At 42.1% G+C, this 18,657-nt stretch overlaps 1 protein-coding gene across 1 annotated transcript; it reads right to left on the bottom strand.

The window, feature by feature from the left end:
* Positions 1-347: 347 nt before the first annotated feature.
* Positions 348-18,270, bottom strand: LOC106600378 (E3 ubiquitin-protein ligase ZNRF1). Its single transcript, XM_014191683.2, has 5 exons — positions 17,550-18,270; positions 14,225-14,320; positions 13,586-13,691; positions 2,054-2,170; positions 348-1,894 (listed from the first exon to the last, which is right to left on the bottom strand). Exons 1-4 carry the CDS (start codon positions 18,061-18,063, stop codon positions 2,113-2,115), a joined length of 774 nt encoding a protein of 257 aa, XP_014047158.1. The 5' UTR covers positions 18,064-18,270; the 3' UTR covers positions 348-1,894; positions 2,054-2,112.
* Between the last annotated feature and the right edge of the window lie 387 nt (positions 18,271-18,657).

An 18,657-nucleotide genomic window follows, 5' to 3' on the forward strand; every position in this document is an offset into this window, starting at 1 on the left:
TCTTTGCCTTGATCCTGACAAGTCTCCCAGTCCCTGTCGCTGAAAAACATCCCCACAGCATGATCCTGCCACCACCATGCTTCAACGTAGGGATGGTGCCAGGTTTCCTCCAGATGTGATGCTTGGCATTCAGGTCAAAGAGTTCAACCTTGGTTTCATCAGACCAGAGAATCTTGTTTCTCATGGTCTGAGAGTCTTTAGGTGCCTTTTGGCAAACTCCAAGCAGGCTGTCATGTACCTTTTACTAAGGAGATGCATACATCTGTCCACTCTACCATAAAGGCTTGATTGGTGGAGCGCTGCAGAGATGGTTGTCCTTCTGGAAGGTTCTCATCTCCACAGAAAAACTCTGGAGCTCTGTCAGAGTGACCATTGGGTTCTTGGTCACCTCCCTGACCAAGGCCCTTCTCCCCGATTGCACAGTTTGGCCAGGCAGCCAGGTCTAGGAAGAGTCTTTGTGATTCCAAACTTCTTCCATTTGAATGATGGAAGCCACTGTGTTCTTGGGGACCTTCAATGCTGCAGACATTGAAGGTCTGCAGCGAGTCTTATAGCAAAGGGTCTGAATACGTATGCAAGTTCTGTTGACAAATTTTCTTTCGCAATTAAAAAAAATAATAATACTGTTTTCGCTTTGTCATTAAGGTGTATTGTGTGTAGATTTCTGAGGATTTTTTAAATGTAATCCATTTTAGAATAAGGCTGTAATGAAACAAAATGTGGAAAAAGTCAAGGGGTCTGAATACTTTCCGAAGGCACTGTAGCATCAGTTCTCTGACAGACAAGTAGTGTCAGGAAAGTATTCAGGAACTCTTATCTGTTTCTAACTACAGAAACGATTTCAGATCAATCTGGGTTGGTGGGTGTTAATCCTTGCTGAAATGACATGCAACAATGCTAGGATTAAAACTCTCTCAACCAGAGGGTATAAGGGCACTAAGAACACACACACCCCTCTCATTTACACAGCCAGTGAGAAGTCTGCAGTTCGCCTCTGCTGTCCAGAGTCGGGCGCTGTCATCCAGGACATTGACTATCCACACCGCTATCACACATATATACACACACACTCTACTGTTGTTACTAAATTAGCAACTGTGGTTCAATCAAGCACACCTTATGAGAAGAAAGTTCAGCCTTGGGGTAAAAAGTGCTCAGTATGGGCATGACACCAGTACTATGGCCTGGGAAATGCCAACAACCTACTGTAGCTGCAGTAAAACACAGTGGGTTCAGCACCAACCAGCCACACAAACTGGCATCATCCGCTTTTAACTCAACAATCAACTCACACCCACCATCCCTCTCCTGAAATGTATCATGGTGACAATAGAAAACCACCTACAATCACTACTACAGCAACCCCATCCACAAAATAAAGCCCTGCTTTCCAACATCGGGCTATAAAAAAACAACGCATTGCAATATTTACGCATGAACAGTTAACATTTTCAGAGATGGGCTGTTTTTTTTATGGACAGAAACATTTATTCACTGGAACGTGAATGAGTCCACATTAGGGGAAGAGGAACGCATGGGCAACAAAAACACATTTTTCCTCCCCTCCTTGAGTTAAAAAGGACTTTCACAGGACTGTCAACCTGGTATGATAATAAATCGATTTACCGTTTTTCTGGAGTGCAGCAGTTTATAGTTTGGGCTATGTTCACAGAGGACAGGTGGCTGTCTATTCCAGCTGTATTTATAGTGGTCTGAGTTGAGCTCAAACGGACTGAACCAGGTCAAATGGACTGAACCAGGTCGAAGAGAAAAAAGTGGTCTGCGGTCACATCCTTTTGGGGCTGTGTCTGGTTCAGTAAAATTAGGAGGCTTGCCTCTGGTATTTTTCATTGCCGTAATATATTTGCTGCAATTATAGAAACATTGCAGTCTCCTGTGGGGAAAAAAAGTACATAAAATATTTATACTTTCCTCACACTTGGAATGTAACTCTTCATATTTCACATAATATTTTGTCCACACTAACTCCTACCCTGTTGGCTAGTGTGACATCATGGGGTTGGAATAAATGGGGTCATGAACACGTACGTACCTGAGTCAGGTGTGTCCCTGAGCAGGACATGTGACCAATCAAAAGGGTGAGTAAATGAGTCAATCAAAAGGGTGTTCGGGACAGCATGGCTTCACCTTGGACCAGGAGTCAATACAGCTGGACAGAGAAAGAGAGAGACAAAGACATGTAATGAGACATACAGAAATGGAATGGCTGTTTTCCCTTTTGATTCACTTATTCACGTATTTTGGACCACGCAGAACATATGTATTACAGCAGTTTAAGTTACATAACTCAATCCCATCTGTGGTCCCAGGGTGGGACTTAACTCTGACCATGGTGCAGGCAGCTGACTGACTCACTGTGAGACAGCCGGATTAGAAACACTTGCTGTGGTTACTGTATTTCTTTCAAAAGGAGGTTCACACCTTAAAATACTTCTTAGTCAAACAGAGGTGAATGACTTGCGATAAGGTTAGGTCATTCTGGTAAAGAAAATAAGGTTATAGCCGCTCACTGCTTGATGCTCCCACAAGTGTTCTTCAAAATCAAAAATCAAATAAAAATGTGAAACACTTACTTATGGGCACTTTCCAACAATGCAGAGAGGGAAAATAGAAGAATAAATAATAACTTGCCTATACACGGAGTATACCAAACATGAATACTAAAACATTAATACCAAACATTAGGAACACCTTCCTAATATTGAGTTGCACCCCCCTCCGCCCCTTTTGCCCTCAGAACAGCCTCAATTCGTCGGGCATGGACTCTACAACATGACTAAAGTGTTCCACAAGGATGCTGGCCCATGTACACACGGGAAACTGTTGAGCGTGGAAAAACCCAGCAGAGTTGAAGTTCTTGACACTTCAAATATTTTGCCTTACCCATTCACCCTCTGAACGGCACACACACAATCCACGTCTCAATTGTCTCAAGGCTTAAAAATCCTTCTTTAAGCTGTCTCCTTCCCTTCATCTACACTGATTGAAGTGGATTTAACAAGTGACGTCAATAAGGGATCATAGCTTTCACCTGGATTCACCAGGTCAGTCTGTCATGTTCTTGTTTTGTATACACAAAAAGCATAATTATTTTAAGAATTATAGATACAGAACTCCTCTATGCACTCGATATGTCCGATTTTAAAATAGCTTTTCGGTGAAAGCATTTTGCAATATTCTCAGTAGATAGCCCGGCATCACAGGGCTAGCTATTTAGACACCCAGCAAGTTTAGCACTCACCAAAGTCAGATTTACTATAAGAAAAATGTTATTACCTTTGCTGTCTTCGTCAGAATGCACTCCCATGACTTCTACTTCAATAACAAATGTTGGTTTGGTTCAAAATAATCCATAGTTATATCCAAACAGCGGCGTTTTGTTCGTGCGTTCAAGACACTATCCGAAAGGGTAAAGAAGGGTTACGAGCATGGCGCAATTCGTGACAAAAAAATTCTAAATATTCCATTACCGTACTTCGAAGCATGTCAACCGCTGTTTAAAATCAATTTTTATGCCATTTTTCTCATAAAAAAGCGCTAATATTCCGACCGGGAATCTGCGTTTAGGTAAACAGATGAAAGAAAATAAAGCATGGGGTCGACTCGGGCACGCGCCTAAGCCCATAGTACTCTGATCGGCCACTTGCCAAAAGCGATAATGTGTTTCAGCCAGAGGCTGCCTCGATATCGTTCAGCTTTTTCCCGGGCTCTGAGAGCCTATGGGAGCCGTAGGAAGTGTCACGTTAGAGCAAAGATCCTCAGTCTTCAATAAAAAGAGCCAAGATGAAACACAACTTGTCAGACAGGCCACTTCCTGCATGGAATCTTCTCAGGTTTTGGCCTGCCATTTGAGTTCTGTTATACTCACAGACACCATTCAAACAGTTTTAGAAACTTTAGGGTATTTTCTATCCAAAGCCAATAATTATATGCATATTCTAGTTACTGGGCAGGAGTAGTAACCAGATTAAATCGGGTACGTTTTTTATCCGGCCGTGTCAATACTGCCCCCTAGCCCTAACAGGTTAATTCTGTCCATTCTCAACCCTGGGTCGTGGGTGCTCACATTACACGATAATTCCCTACTTGATACTGCCGACACGCAAACAGCGAGTTGCTTTATAAGTGTGCACATTATTATGTGGGGAAACATTTTTTTAAAAGGAGACGGAAGTGATGAATATGGACCCGCAAATGGTTGGGCTGACGTAGACAATCTGGATTTATATTCTTGAGGGAATTGAAGGTGAAAACATGTAATATTGAAAAAGGCAGCTGCATTCTCTCCACAGCTCCACCAATCTGTCATAATTAAGGCTAAACCCCACCTATTTCTACAATTTCTCTTCTTTAAAATCTGATTTTAAACCTAACCTTAACTACACTGATAATTTAAGGTTCAGCAAAAGGTTCATGAATTTTTGCGATATAGCCAATTTTGACTGTGGCAACTAGTGACAACCTACGCGTTGTTGTTGCTTTCTTCGCCAGCATTGTTTTGGTCTCACATGCTGAGTGCTCCTTGGCTATTAGCTGCAGTCTTTGTCCAATTGCATTGAAGCACCGCTCATAGTACAAGATGGACAACCAATATTTGATAGGTCAGAACATTTTCTGGACAACAAAAGGTTGTTGTCCTGGCACCACACTGCCAGATCATGACCTCTTCCCTATAGGCTGTCTCATCATCGTTGGTGATCAGGCCTACCACAGTCTTGTCGTCAACAAACTTAATGAGGGTGTTGGAGTCGTGTGTGGCCACGCAGTCATGGGTGAACAGGGAGTACAGGACTGGACTAAGCATGCACCCCTGAGGGGCCCCCGTGTTGAGAGTCAGCGTGGCGGATGTGTTGTTGCCTACCCTCATCCCCTGGGGGCAGCGTGCCAGGAAGTCCAGGATCCTGTTGCAGAGGGAAGTGTTCAGTCCTGGGGTCCTGATCTTAGAGATGAGCTTGGAGGGTACTATGATGTTGAATGCTGAGCTGTAGTCAATGAACAACTTTCTCAATTCTTAAATTATTCAATGGAGCTTTTAGTGATATCAAATATGACTTGTGTGAGAAAACCATTACTGGATTTTTTTCACAGTAAGCAGTGACAAAATAACCATGTAATTTCACATAGTCCGGAAGGCATATTACTAAATGAGAGTTCCAAAGAATGCAACTCATGATTGCATCACAACTTTTTCCACAGACCTGTGCTTTGTTCACCCTTTGTCTCCTGGGTCACATGTACAGTGCATTCAGAAAGTATTCACCACTCCTTGACTTTTTCCACATTTTGAGATTTTGTGTCACACAATAACCCATAGTGTCAAAATGGAATTGTTTTTCGAAATGTTTACAAATTATTTAAAAATGAAAAGCTGAAATGTCTTCAGTCAATAAGTATTCAACCCCTTTGTTATGGTAAGTTCAGGGGTAAACATTTGTTTAACAAGTCACATAATAAGTTGCATGGACTCACTTTGTGCAATAATAGTGTTTAACATGATTTTTGAATGACTACCTCATCTCTGTACCCCGAACATACAGATAAATGTAAGGTCCCTCACTCAAGCAGTGAATTTCAAACATGTTCAACCACAAAGACCAAGGACTCTTATTGGTAAATGGTTACAAAGAAATTAACCTTTTGTCCTGAATACAACGTGTTATGTTTGGGACAGATCCAACACGTCACTGAGTACCACTTAATATTTTCAAGCATGGTGGTGGCTGCATCATGTTATGAGTATGCTTGTCATCGGAAAGGAGTTTTTTTTTTAGGATAAAAAGAAACAGAATAGAGTTAAGCACAGGCAAAATTCGAGAGGAAAACCTGGTTCAGTCTGCTTTCCAACAGACAAACTCACCTTTCAGCAGGACAAAAAACACAAGGCCAAATATACACTGGAGTAAGCTTATCAAGACGACACTGAATGTTCTTGAGTGGCCTAGTTACAGTTTTCACTTAAATAGGCTTGAAAATGTAATGGCAAGACATGAAAATGGCTGTCTAGCAATGATCAACAACCAACTTGACAGAGCTTGAAGATTTTTTTAAATAATACATGTGCACATGTTGCACAATCCAGGTGCGCAAAGCTCTTGAACTTACCCAGAAAGACTCACAGCTGTAATCCCTGCCAAACGTTATTCTAACGTATTGACTCAGGGGTGTGGATACCTATAACTGAGATTTTGATTTTATTTTTTATATACATTTGCAAAAATGACTAAAAACATGTTTTCACTTTGTCATTATGGGGTATTGTGGTCGATTGATTTAAAAATAAAATCTGTAATCCATTTTGAATTCACACTAACACAACAAAATGGGAAATAAGTCAAGGGGTATGGATATTTTCTGAAGGCACTAAATCCTCAGTAGGTGTGTATTAAATCCTCAGTAGGCACGTTCACACTGCACCTCAGCCCAGGGCTAAAGAGTTTATCATAGTCCAAAACATGCACTCGTACGCACAGCAGTGTTCTAGAATATTGTACCATTGGCTTTCATACTTTTTGAATGTCAGCGCATATAACTGGTATAACTGCATTACGCTGCAAATACCACGTCCAAACGAATATTTTTTTTTTTTCAATTTTGCAGTGTGACTGCATTTACAGGACAGTTCAACTGCAGTTCACTGCAGTTATTCTGCAATACTGCGTCCAAAATACCACAGTCAGCTGCAGTTACTGCACTTTTACTGCAGTTTCAAAACTGCAATCTTTTTTTGTAAAGATGGGCTAAGGGAGATTTTAGCCCGGGGCTAGCACCAACACCTTAGCCCAGAGCTAGCTGGCCCTGCTTTGGTTTCACGGGGAAACATGGTGCCAAAATAGCCAGTGTGAAACAGGGTCAAGAACAATGCATAGACTCTTCACTGTCCAATCACAAAAGCTGCACTTGCACTTACTTTCCATATGCTTGTGATTCGTTCTGCACGCAATTTTGACAAGTACATTTATACTATTTCATTCTTCCATCCGAGGACAAAAACCTGACAAAAATAAACAACTTCAATCAAAGCAAAAACATTGGTTGCTATGGCTAATAAAAATGGTTGCTTGCACGCTGGCTAATGTCTTCTCACTTAGCTAGCCAACTGAAGCCACAAACTCAACAGCTGGAAGGGCAGAAAACACTCCCTTTCCATCTGTTTTCATAGCTTTTCTATTGACATTTATTTGGATATAGCTATTAGGGCTGACCCCATTTAGTCAACTGGTCGATTGTTTGGTTGATAGGCTGTTGGTCGACCGAGGTTTCTCTCGTCGAGCAGTTGCATTTTTTATTTTATTTTTTATATTATGGTGCACAAGACTGTCTGATTTGCGCCTGTCTCAGTGGACTAATCCATTGCGGAGGCCACGGGGATGGCACAGTCCATCCCCAAGACATGTGATTGTACTGAAATTGTATATGGTTATATTATGGAAAAAATAATGGTGCAACACTAAAATCTAATATTTTATAACAAATGCGCTTTCTCCCGCATTGGATAAGGTCGCTGTCCGTGGTTCCGAAACAATATTCAGTGCGCAGAAGAATTGGCGCCTTCCCCTATGTTGCTATGTGCAAAATAGCAAAATTAACCAGCATATTGGGACTGAGAACAATGCGGTAGAGGCAGCAGCAGAGACGAGGAGAAAACCCTTGCCTTAGCCTAATTGAAAATTGAGGAGACAGGAAACCAACTTAATTAGGTTTATAATCAATAGCCTAACTGCTAAATGTGCTTGACTTTATAATCATCCACATATATCTACAGAAATAAGACAGATCTTGTTTCTGTTGCCTGTTTGTTTAATACCTTACTGATTCCGTGAGCACCAAGCCTCATGCTAGGTAGGCAGTCATTGCAAATAAGAATTGGTTCTTAACTGACTTGCCTAGTTAAATAAAAGGTTCAAAAAAATAAATGCAACAGCAAAATTTTGGATAAATCAATTTCACAGATTCGGTTGCTTTACCATTTTATTTTGTTAGAACAGACTGGTATTACTTAAAATGTATTGTTTACACTGTTCCAAACAGGCAGAACAATTATATTGTAATCTAACAGCACCTGTTTGTTACACATATGCACGCAGCACTCCTATACCCTCCCTTTTCTGGATCTCCTTATTTGTTATTATTACAATTATTATGATCATCATTATAATAATAAGTAATGTCGTTATAATTAGTAGGATTAGTATAGTAGTCTTGTATAACCACCATCGAGCTGTAGGCCTAAGAGCACATTCTGTTTAGTCTTAAAACCGTAACTTACTTAGGTCTATATTTCAATATACAGGCTACTGTATCAATCAAGCATTCATTCGTCCATGCCATCACACAGCATACGAGACATTCATGCTTTGAAATGCAATCAAGCCTTTTAGTTTTAAAATTAAATAAAAAGGGCGCTATGAATAATTAGCCTAAATGATACATAAACTGCAATTCCCGAATGTATGCAATTGTTTTTAGTCTGCTGTAATAAAGACTTTATAGATCTTTTTTTCCCCCGTTAGAAAAGACTCTTCGGTACACTTATTTAGTGTTGTTTACACGGTTTCAAATGGTCCGAAAAAATATTAATATTGGAATCTAACAATAACTGTTTGGCACACAATAGTCACGCAACATTTGCTCCTATACCCTCCTTTTTAAAATGCCAAATGTCTTCCACAGACCTGACTTCCTCTTTCCCTCCTGAGCAACCAGTAAACATTTGTTGCTTTTTCACTTCCTCCACATACATTTTGCTGTCATGTGTTACTGTGTTCAGAGTTTGTTATAACCAATTTATTGATGTAATTATGATAGGCTATAGGTCAGGCCCTATTGGTCACATGCATGCGATGCTTACATGTTTCACGTAAAGAGAGCAAGGGTTGAGGGAATGTTTTTTCCAAATGAGTGATTTTGGTAACAGAACTTTTCAGTCAGAAACAAGTAAAAAACTAAATGGCTGAATTGTTGCAGCTTCAGCACGGACAGCGCAATAAAACACTTGCTCTGCTGTGGTTCCTTTTCGCTGCAGTAGGGAGGAGAGCGAGACAACATGTGCCAGTCACACAGGCACTCACTGTCCTTTTTTTTTTGTTAACACTGTGACTGTCGGGCTCTTTCTTGAGTCATTTGTGTGTTTTAGTTATTTAATCAAACAGTGTGCTTAAAGCATCTGACAAGCTCAGTGCATATGTAGTTGATTTTATTCAAACACTGTCTATATATGGAAAAATAAGTTTAAACATTTCGACCAATCGATTGGTCGAAATGTTTAAAGAACACTCTCCATCCCTTCCTCACACTGTCTACAGTACCTCACACTCAAACACATACTCATAAACACACACACACACACACACACACACACACACACCACTCTCTCTCCTACAAACACACACTGCTCCCAACTTTTAAAATGTTTAAGAATTTAAGGAGCGCCAGAAATACATCGAGTTTTGATGTAGTTTAGGCTTACATTAGGCCTACATGAATCCTACCTTTTGAAGCACATCTCATGTGTAGCAGACCCTTCTCCTTTCTTCCTGTGCCAATCTAATTAGCCTAAACCTACTGTCAAGTTACCAGGAGACTGCATGACAGTGAATTTGCAAAGTCTACTCAGACTGGTCTGTGCTCTTGGTTATTATAACAGGGGATGAAACAATGAATCAACATTGCGCTCTGCTCGAATGTAACAAATGTACAAATCTAACAGAACACTCATCAGGGTCTGGGTCTGCATACCGCTCGCCATCACGGCAAACTTATATTTGAAAAAACTGACGGAGGAATAGACACAAGTGAAGAGCGGATGGTGAGAAGCAGGTGAGTGAGGGCTGGTAGGGTCTGTGGGATGCGGCTGGCATGAAAGTATAGTGGATATTATTGGACCTGCACATACAAGAGACGAGTGGCTGGTGCATAAATGTATAAACAAAACTGACTTCATAAACATTTCATAACAGGCGCTAGCAGAATCTTTAGATTGGAAGGGGTGGAAAAAGTCGGTAGAATCATATGAAAACGGTACTATGGTATTCTAAAAATGTTGGTATCATAAGTATCATGAGGTTTTGGTACGATGATATTACTATAGTACAGGTATACCGTGCAACACTAATGTCCGGCCTATTGGGCCAAAATCAATGATAGACTATTGTATAGATAATAGAACGAAAATTAACTAAACTTTTAAGAGATCAGATTTTTGGTTTGTTTATTTTGCTAAAAGGACATACTTTGCTAGCTACCCACCTCGTTCCTTTCTGCTAGCATGTGCACGTAGTACACCATCATGATTCATACCATCATGAATCATGGCTCTCCCTGGGAATCATGGCTATCTCCAGATATACTGTTCCCATCCATACAGCCAGCTGGGTTCTCAGTACATGGCACAGAACTCTCCTAGAAGAAGAAAGGCGGAGGTGCATGTTACCCAATTAACTACTTGTGGTAACGTTGTGGTAACGTGCAGAAAGTGAAGTTCTTTTGTTCACCCAATCTAGAATACCTCAATCAAATGTCAACCGCATTACCTCCTGAGAGAATTCTCTTCAGTCATCGTCACAGCCGTATATATTCACCCTCAAGCCGATACCGCGAAGGCTCTCAGGGAACTACATCACATATCCTGAGGCAGCATTTATTGTAGCTGGGTACTTTAATAAAGCATATCTGAGGAAAACTCTACCGAAGTTAACACATTGCCTGCAGTACTCAAGCTTCAAAAACTCTCAACCATTGTTACACTCCCTTTCGGAATGGCTACAAGGCCCTCCCCCACCCTCCCTTTGGCAAATCAGATGACAACTACATTCTGCACCTCCTTCCTATAGGCAGAAACGCAAACAGGAAGTACCGTGCTAAGGTCTATTCAACGCTGGTCTGACCAATCAGAATCCATGCTTCAAGATTGTTTTGATTACACGGACTGGGATATGTTCCGGGTTGCCTCTGAGAATAACATTGACATATACACTGACACAGTGACTGAGTTCATCAGGAAGTGTATAGGGGATGCTGTTCGCACTGTGATGATTAAAACCTATCCAAACCCAAAAACGTGGATAGATGGCAGCATTCGCGCAAAACTAAAAGCACGAACCACTGCATTTAACCACGGCAAGGTGACTGGGAATATGGTCGAATACAAACAGTCCAGTTATGCCCTCCGTAAGGCAATCAAACAGGCAAACCGTCAGTACAGAGACAAAAGTGGAGTTACAATTCAACGGCTCAGACATGAGACGTATGTGGCAGGGACTCCAGACAATCACGGATTATAAAGGGAAAACCAGCCACGTTGCTGACACCGACGTCTTGCTCCTGGACAGCTAAACATGTTCTTCGCCCGCTTTGAGGATAACGCCGTGCCGCCGACACGGGCCGCTTCCCAAGGACTGTGAGCTCTCGTTCTCCCTGGCCAACATGAGTAAGACATTTAAGCATGTTAACCATCGCAAGGCTGCTGGCCCGGAATGCATTCCTAGCCACGTCCTCAGAGCATGTGCAGACCAGCTGGCTGGAGAGTTTACGGACATATTCAATCTCTTCCTATCCCAGTCTGCTGTCGCCACTTGCTTCAAAATGTCCAGCTTTGTTCCTTCACCAAAGAAAGCGAAAGTAACTGAACAAAGTGACTATCGCCCCGTAGCACTCACTTCTGTCATCATGAAGTGCTCTTGAGGGGCTAGTTAATTCGTTTTTTTCCTCGGCTGAATGATCGGAATCTAGGATTACAGGGACTCTGCGCAACTATATTCAATGTGTGGGACACAATTGAGGCTATGATTAAGAAGTTGGAGCTCTTCTCTGTCTGCATTAACAAGGACAACATACAGGTCTTTCCATCATAGTATGATTTTTTTGTGTGCAAATGAACTCAAGCTTACGGACAATGGGATCGTATCCCCGAGCTGACAAGGTAAAAATCTGTCGTTCTGCCCCTGAACAAGGCAGTTAACCTACTGTTCCCCGGTAGGCCGTCATTGTAAATAAGATTTTTTTTCTTAACTGACTTCCTTGTTAAATAAAGGTTAAAAAAAAAGTCAAATGTGATATAGCGAAGCACCCGAGTGAGTTGTGTGCGCAATTACGCAGGTACTTTCCCAAAACGGATGACACAAACAACTGGATTAGTTATCCCTTTCATGCCCTGCCTCCAGTCCACTTACCGATATCTGAACAAGAGAGCCTCATCGAAATTGCAACAAGCGGTTCTGTGAAAATGTCATTTAAATCAGATGCCACTGCCAGATTTCTGGATTGGGCTGCGCTCAGAGTATCCTGCCTTGGCAAATCACGCTGTTAAGACACTGACGCCGTTTGCAACCACGTACCTATGTGAAAGTGGATTTTCGGCCCTCACTAGCATGAAAACTAAATACAGGCACAAACTGTGTGTGGAAAATGATTTAAGACAGACTCTCTCCAATACAACATTGCAGAGTTATGTGAATCCTTTCAAGCACACCCTTCTCATTAACCCGTGGTGAGTTATTCACAATTTCCCATGAACAAATAAGGTTTTGTGTGTAAAATGGTTAAATAAATTGCACAATTATTGATTATTATTATATTATTTGTGCCCTGGTCCTATAAGAGCTCTGTCACTTCCCACAAGCCTGGTTGTGAGAAAGAAATGTATTGTATGTGGCAGGCTTACAATGATGGCAAAAAACAACATTTCAGAGTGCGCTGACCCTGGTGCTAGAGGGGGTACGCAGCTGGAGGTTGAATGTTTGAAGGGGTACGGGGCAATAAAAAGTTTGGGAACTACTGATAAGGAAATCAGTCAATTTAAATAAATAAATTAGGCCTTAATATGGCTATAGCAAAACACAGGGAGCCTACAAATGCATGCTGGGCCAGGCACGTCGTTAGCTGGTGAAACGAGCACAACTGGAGAGGTAATAATGTGTTAATAAGTGCCTTATTGCTTATAACATTGGTCACGTGGCTGAGATGGGCACAAGCACTGTCCATGACAAACTGTTCACACCCTTCTTGTTGGCGGAGAGAACATTTTGCAGGTTTAACGCTCATTTCCTGCTATTCTATACATCTTGACATGAGGTGGAGATAGAATTTTGCAGTTTTAAAGCTCATTTCCTGCAATTCTACAAGCCTTGCCATGCCTTGTGTGTTCATGTGATATCTGAGTGACTCAAACAACAACAAAATCAATGGGCTAAAAAACCTAGCTAAATACCGTTAGCTGAAATGGGCTAGTTGATCTAGACATTTCTTCCAAGTTATTAACAGCTCTTTCTTAACTCTGCAATTACAAGAGGAAAACTGCTGCTTTGAAAATTGCACCTTGTGCATTGTAATATTACAACTTTCAAGAGTAAGCCTGACTGAGCTCCTTAAAAAAATATATATTTAAGTTTGGGAACCACTGGCCCAGGGCTTTGAGAAGTGTGAATCCTTAGCCCTGAGCTAAAGCTTAGCCCATGTTAACAAATGCTTGGTGAACACAGGATAGGCTAGGCCCAGGGTCAGTCATAGCCTGGTGCTAAGATAGCCCGAGGTTAAGAACAACGCGTGTGAAAAGGCCTAGTGCTATTACCCCTTGTGGTAGACACATAGGCAGGCCAGCCGGGCAATGGTCTCTCCCTGCTGCAGCTCCTCCAGACAGATGGAACACTCACCGCTGTCCTTACTGAGCACGTCCGCTGAGAACACAACACATCACAGAGACGACAGTTAGACGTTAAAGTGTCATCACAAACCCAGGGGGCAGGGAAGGGACTTTTAACATACTTTCAACACACATTATGCCTGAACTTTTATATATGCTACTGTTTGTGTAATAGACTGTAATTATTATTTGGTGGGTGCTTACATTTGTCCTATTTCAAACATGTACAAGTGTGTATTAATGTGTGTGATTTGGAAATGTGTTTTTTCCCCCATATCCCTCTGAGAATGGGGTCACGGCCAGGGTCTGCCATTCAAAGGTAAACCTGGAGCAAATAGGATTAAGTGCCTTGCTCAAGGGCACAGACAGATGTTTCACCTTGTCGGCTCGGGGATTTGAACTAGCAACATTACGGTTACTGGCCCAACGCTCTAACCTGCCACCATTATAACACCTCTGTTTACCATACAATGTCAACCCTTTCTCTGGGTGAACGTAAAGAGCCTCTTTTGTTTGTAACAAATGAAACAGGCCTCTGCTCTGAGTTTTTGGTGGACTCATACTCACTGTTGTAAGGGAGAGGTGGAGATGTGAGGCAGCTCAACAGGTGATTCTCAATCTTGCCCCCCGAGAAAGACTTGGAGCAGAACGGACAGCGGATATCTGGGGATGAGATGACAAAAACATGCCCATGATTAACAACGAAACATTAGACAAACAAAAGCGGGGAGAAGATCAAATCAACTTGTCCATCATGCATGCCATGGGTCTTCAGTAGATGTTGACATTTGCATTTGTGTGATCCGAGTATCATCCTGACAATGATCAAGTCAGGTCAACTAACTCATGATTAGTTTTCCAGTCATCATCATTCCACCAGACAACATGCATAACAAGAGTTCAGCCTCAGGGGTGGGACGACATGGGGGAAGAGTGTGCCCAGTTGGCCTACATATCCCCTCCCTCTCTGGCCCTGCTGTCAGCTGTGCCCACGTGAGGACTTTGACCCATTTCCTAGACTTGCTTGGGGGCTGGATTAATGGCGCGTGGGAAAATAAATCCAAAGCTTGGTTTGGGTAGGGGTCTCACTGACATACAACCACTTCTGTCCATCTGTCTGATTAATAATATAGGCCTACACTGTTAGATTCTTCCTTGTCAGTCAGGACCTTGCCATATGTGAAAGCTTCTTTTTAAAAAATAGCTGTGGATTGTTTCGTAGGCCTATGACTATAAGGGAAGCTTATTTTTATAAATTCCCCATTACATGCCACCAGCAGTACTTGTACAGTTAATCCCCGTAATTTGGTTACATCAATTTCTGTTACTGCATGTATTAATTACAGTAATTTACCGTTCACATTCTCGGAGTGGAAACGTAGTTTGCAGAGTTCACAACCTGCTACACAACCCGAAACGCGTTTTGGTTTATTTCATAACCATAATTGACGAGTTGTCCATTTTTTCCATTGTCTTTTGTTTGGAGTGTTCCATGTGAGCATGTGTCTACTTTCTCTGTCCTGTTAATGTTGAGGGAGCGTGGGTGCCAGGGGGACCCATAGAAGTACCTGGCCTGCTGCGCAGCAATGTAGGAAAGTCAAAGTATTTTTTTTTTTTATTTTTTTTACATCCAATGCGAATGACAATATAAACCTATTAAAACTATTGTTCCTCACAGTAGGTTATTTGAAAAATCTTTCCAACAATCTCCCCCTCGATAATCACCAAGCCTGTGTGTTTAAGAGCAAAATATAATGTGATGATCTCATACAGTACAATTGGAGAGTTTTCAGACCACTTGACTTTTTCCACATTTTGTTATGTTACAGCCTTGTTCTAAAAAGTATTCAATTGTTTTTTCCCCCTCAACAATCTACACAATACCCCATAATGACAAAGCAAAAAAAGTTGCCATTTTTGTAAATGTCTTAAAAATAAAAAACTGAAATACCTTATTTACATAAGTATTCAGGCCATTTGCTATGAGACTCGACATTGAGCTCAGGTGCATCCTGTTTCCATTGATCATCCTTGAATGGTTTCTACAACTTGATTGGAGTCCACCTGTGGTAAATTCAAGTGATTGGACATGATTTGGAAAGAAACACCTGTCTATATAAGATCCCAAAATGACAGTGCATGTCAGAGCACGGACCAAGCCATAAGGTCGAAGGAATTGTCCGTAGAGTTCCGAGACAGGATTGTGTCAAGGCACAGATCTAGGGTAGGGTACCAAAAAAATATCTGCAGCATTGAAGGTCCCGAAGAACACAGTGGCCTCAATCATTCTTAAATGGAAGAAGTTTAGAACAAACAAGACTCTTCCTAGAGCTGGCTGCCCGGCCAAACTGAGCAATCGGGGGAGAAGGGCCTTGATCAGGGAGGTGACCATGAACCCGATGGTCACTCTGACAGAGCGCCAGAGTTTCTCTGTGGAGATGGGAGAACCTTCCAGAAGGACAACCATCTCTGCAGCACTCCACCAATTTATGGTAGAGTGGCCAGACGGAAGCCATTCCTCAGCAAAAGGCACATGATAGCCCGCTTGAAGTTTGCCGAAAGACACCTAAAGGACTCTCAGACCATGAGAAACAAGATTCTCTGGTCTGATAAAACAAGATTGAACTCTTTGGCCTGAATGCCAAGCTGGAGGAAACCTGGCACCTTCCCTACGGTGAAGCGTGGTGGTGGCAGCATCATGCTGTGGGGATGTTTTTCAGAGGCAGGGAGACTAGTCAGAATCGAGGGAAAGATGAACAGAGAAAAGTACAGAGAGATCGTTGATGAAAACCATCTCCAGTGTGCTCAGGACCTCAGACTGGGGTGAAGGTTCACCTTCCAACAGGACAACGACCCTAAGCCCACAGCCAAGACAATGCAGGAGTGGCTTCAGAACTAGTCTCTGAATGCCCTTGAGTGGCCCAGCCAGAGCCCAGACTTGAACCCGACCGAACATCGCTAGAGAGACCTGAAAATAGCTGTGCAGCGACGCTCCCCATCCAACCTGACAGAGCTTGCGAGGAACTGCAGAGAGGAATGCAAGAAACTCCCCAAATACAGGTGTGCCAAGCTTATAGTGTTATACCCAAGAAGACTTGAGGCTGTAATCATTGCCAAAGGTGATTAAAGAAAGTACTGAGTAAAGGGTCTGAATACTTATGTAAACATGCTAGTTTTAGTTTTTTTACATTTGCAAAAATGTCTAAAAAACAGTTTTTGCTTTGTCAAACATTGAGTCACCATCAGTCGATTGTTGTAAAAATGGCAATTCTGAAAATGCTTAACTGTACCTATGTTTGTCCTGAACAACTGTGGCCCTTCTGCAGGGTGCTGAAATTCATACTTCTAATAAAAACTATTAGCTGACTTTTACTGGGACTTCACTACCATAAACTCTTAACATTAACCCCTAGCCAAACCTTAAGCATAACCATTTAAAATGTAAACTTCCATTGCGTAGGTACATCCCAAGCATCCCATTTTCTGTCTCTTTAACTACAGAAAACATTTCAGCACAATCTGAGATGGTGGGTGTCAATTCTCTTTCTTGTGCTTTTTGAGGTGGAACGACACAGCAGCCTGATTGTCACAACTTAATACAAGGGGTTCAGCTGTAAGTCAAGTAGCTTGTATGCACAAGAGAAAAAGCATCCCTCCAAGAATGCCGTTTCAGTAGTAAGTCTGGCCAATTTGTGTCACGTCTCACATATTAGCTATAACAGATGTTTGCGCCCAAGCCAATTAACGTTGCTACCTAGGGTACATTTGTGTTTTTGTTCGCACTGACTGACTGTCTAAATGATGCAGTGTATAGGATTGAAATCTGCCAAAAGTGAATAGGAACTGCAACGTAATAAAACAATACATAAAAAAACACAAAAAGGGTTGTCACCATGTCGGTTGTTGACACGGTAGAGGCCAATCCAAGCCTCCGACACCGGGCGTTGATTGATGCCTCTCATTCGTGCGGATCTTGCGCTGACGTTGCGCCCGTTAGTGTGTCGATTACCGGGTAAACGTTCAGAGAAAGTGCGGTGAGACACGCGGCCTGTCTCCTCTCCAGGCAGATGTTCCTCGTTGACAGCACCCTCGGGACTGCTATTACAGTCTTCCTCGCGCTTGCATTCGCTGTTGTCTTCCGCTGGTGATGACTGGCTGATGGATGGGTGGCTGTTGTGGTCGGCGGGGCTTCCAACGGCGCTCGCCTGTTGCCCTATGTCCGAATCGCTGCCCTCCTCCGATCGGCTACGGTTGGTCTCCGAATCGTCAAAACTCCCCGAAAAGTCTATCTTAAGACTGGCGGGCCTATTGCAGCGGGGTCGTCGATAGGAATCCCGCTTTATGCCATCTTTGACGAAAGCCGAAGACACTGGGTCCTCTTGTAAACGACTAGCTCTTGTCCCCATCTCTTTCGTTTATACCCACAAAACAGGAGATTTTGCTAAAAATGTGTTATTTTCGAAATGTCTATTTAAATTATTCCCACGATCTCTTAAATGATCTTTGTTCTATAAATAGCGTATTGTCAAACGGTTCCTTTCCTGTTTCTGAATCGTCTCTTCTCTCCACATTTGATTTTGTTTGACGTCCCTCTCGTCTGACTGCTTTTGGTTGCCAGCGGAAGTGAATTCAGTTTCATCTTCTTCTTTTTTGGATTTAATTGCGAACTACGCGCAAAAAGGTGTATCGTCGCCACCAACTGGATGGTTGTGAAGAAATTCACAAAATAAAAGTACATTCCATTATGGGAAAGAGAACATTTTAATTAATCCACACAAACTACAAAATAATTTACAAACATAAATAATATATATTCCCACTCCTTCAGACATTCAAAACTTCAAATTACCCTGCTCAGGCTCTGGGGCCTGAGAGTGTGGCTCTGCACGAGCCAGTACTCCATGTAGCTCCTCATGTCTTTTAATCCCAACGGGAACATCAATGTCAATCTTTTTTTTTACACATTTTCAACTTGCACAGTGCCTTTCACCACCATTGCT

Source organism: Salmo salar, chromosome ssa03 (genome assembly GCF_905237065.1).
Source record: "Salmo salar chromosome ssa03, Ssal_v3.1, whole genome shotgun sequence".
NCBI lineage: Eukaryota > Metazoa > Chordata > Actinopteri > Salmoniformes > Salmonidae > Salmo > Salmo salar.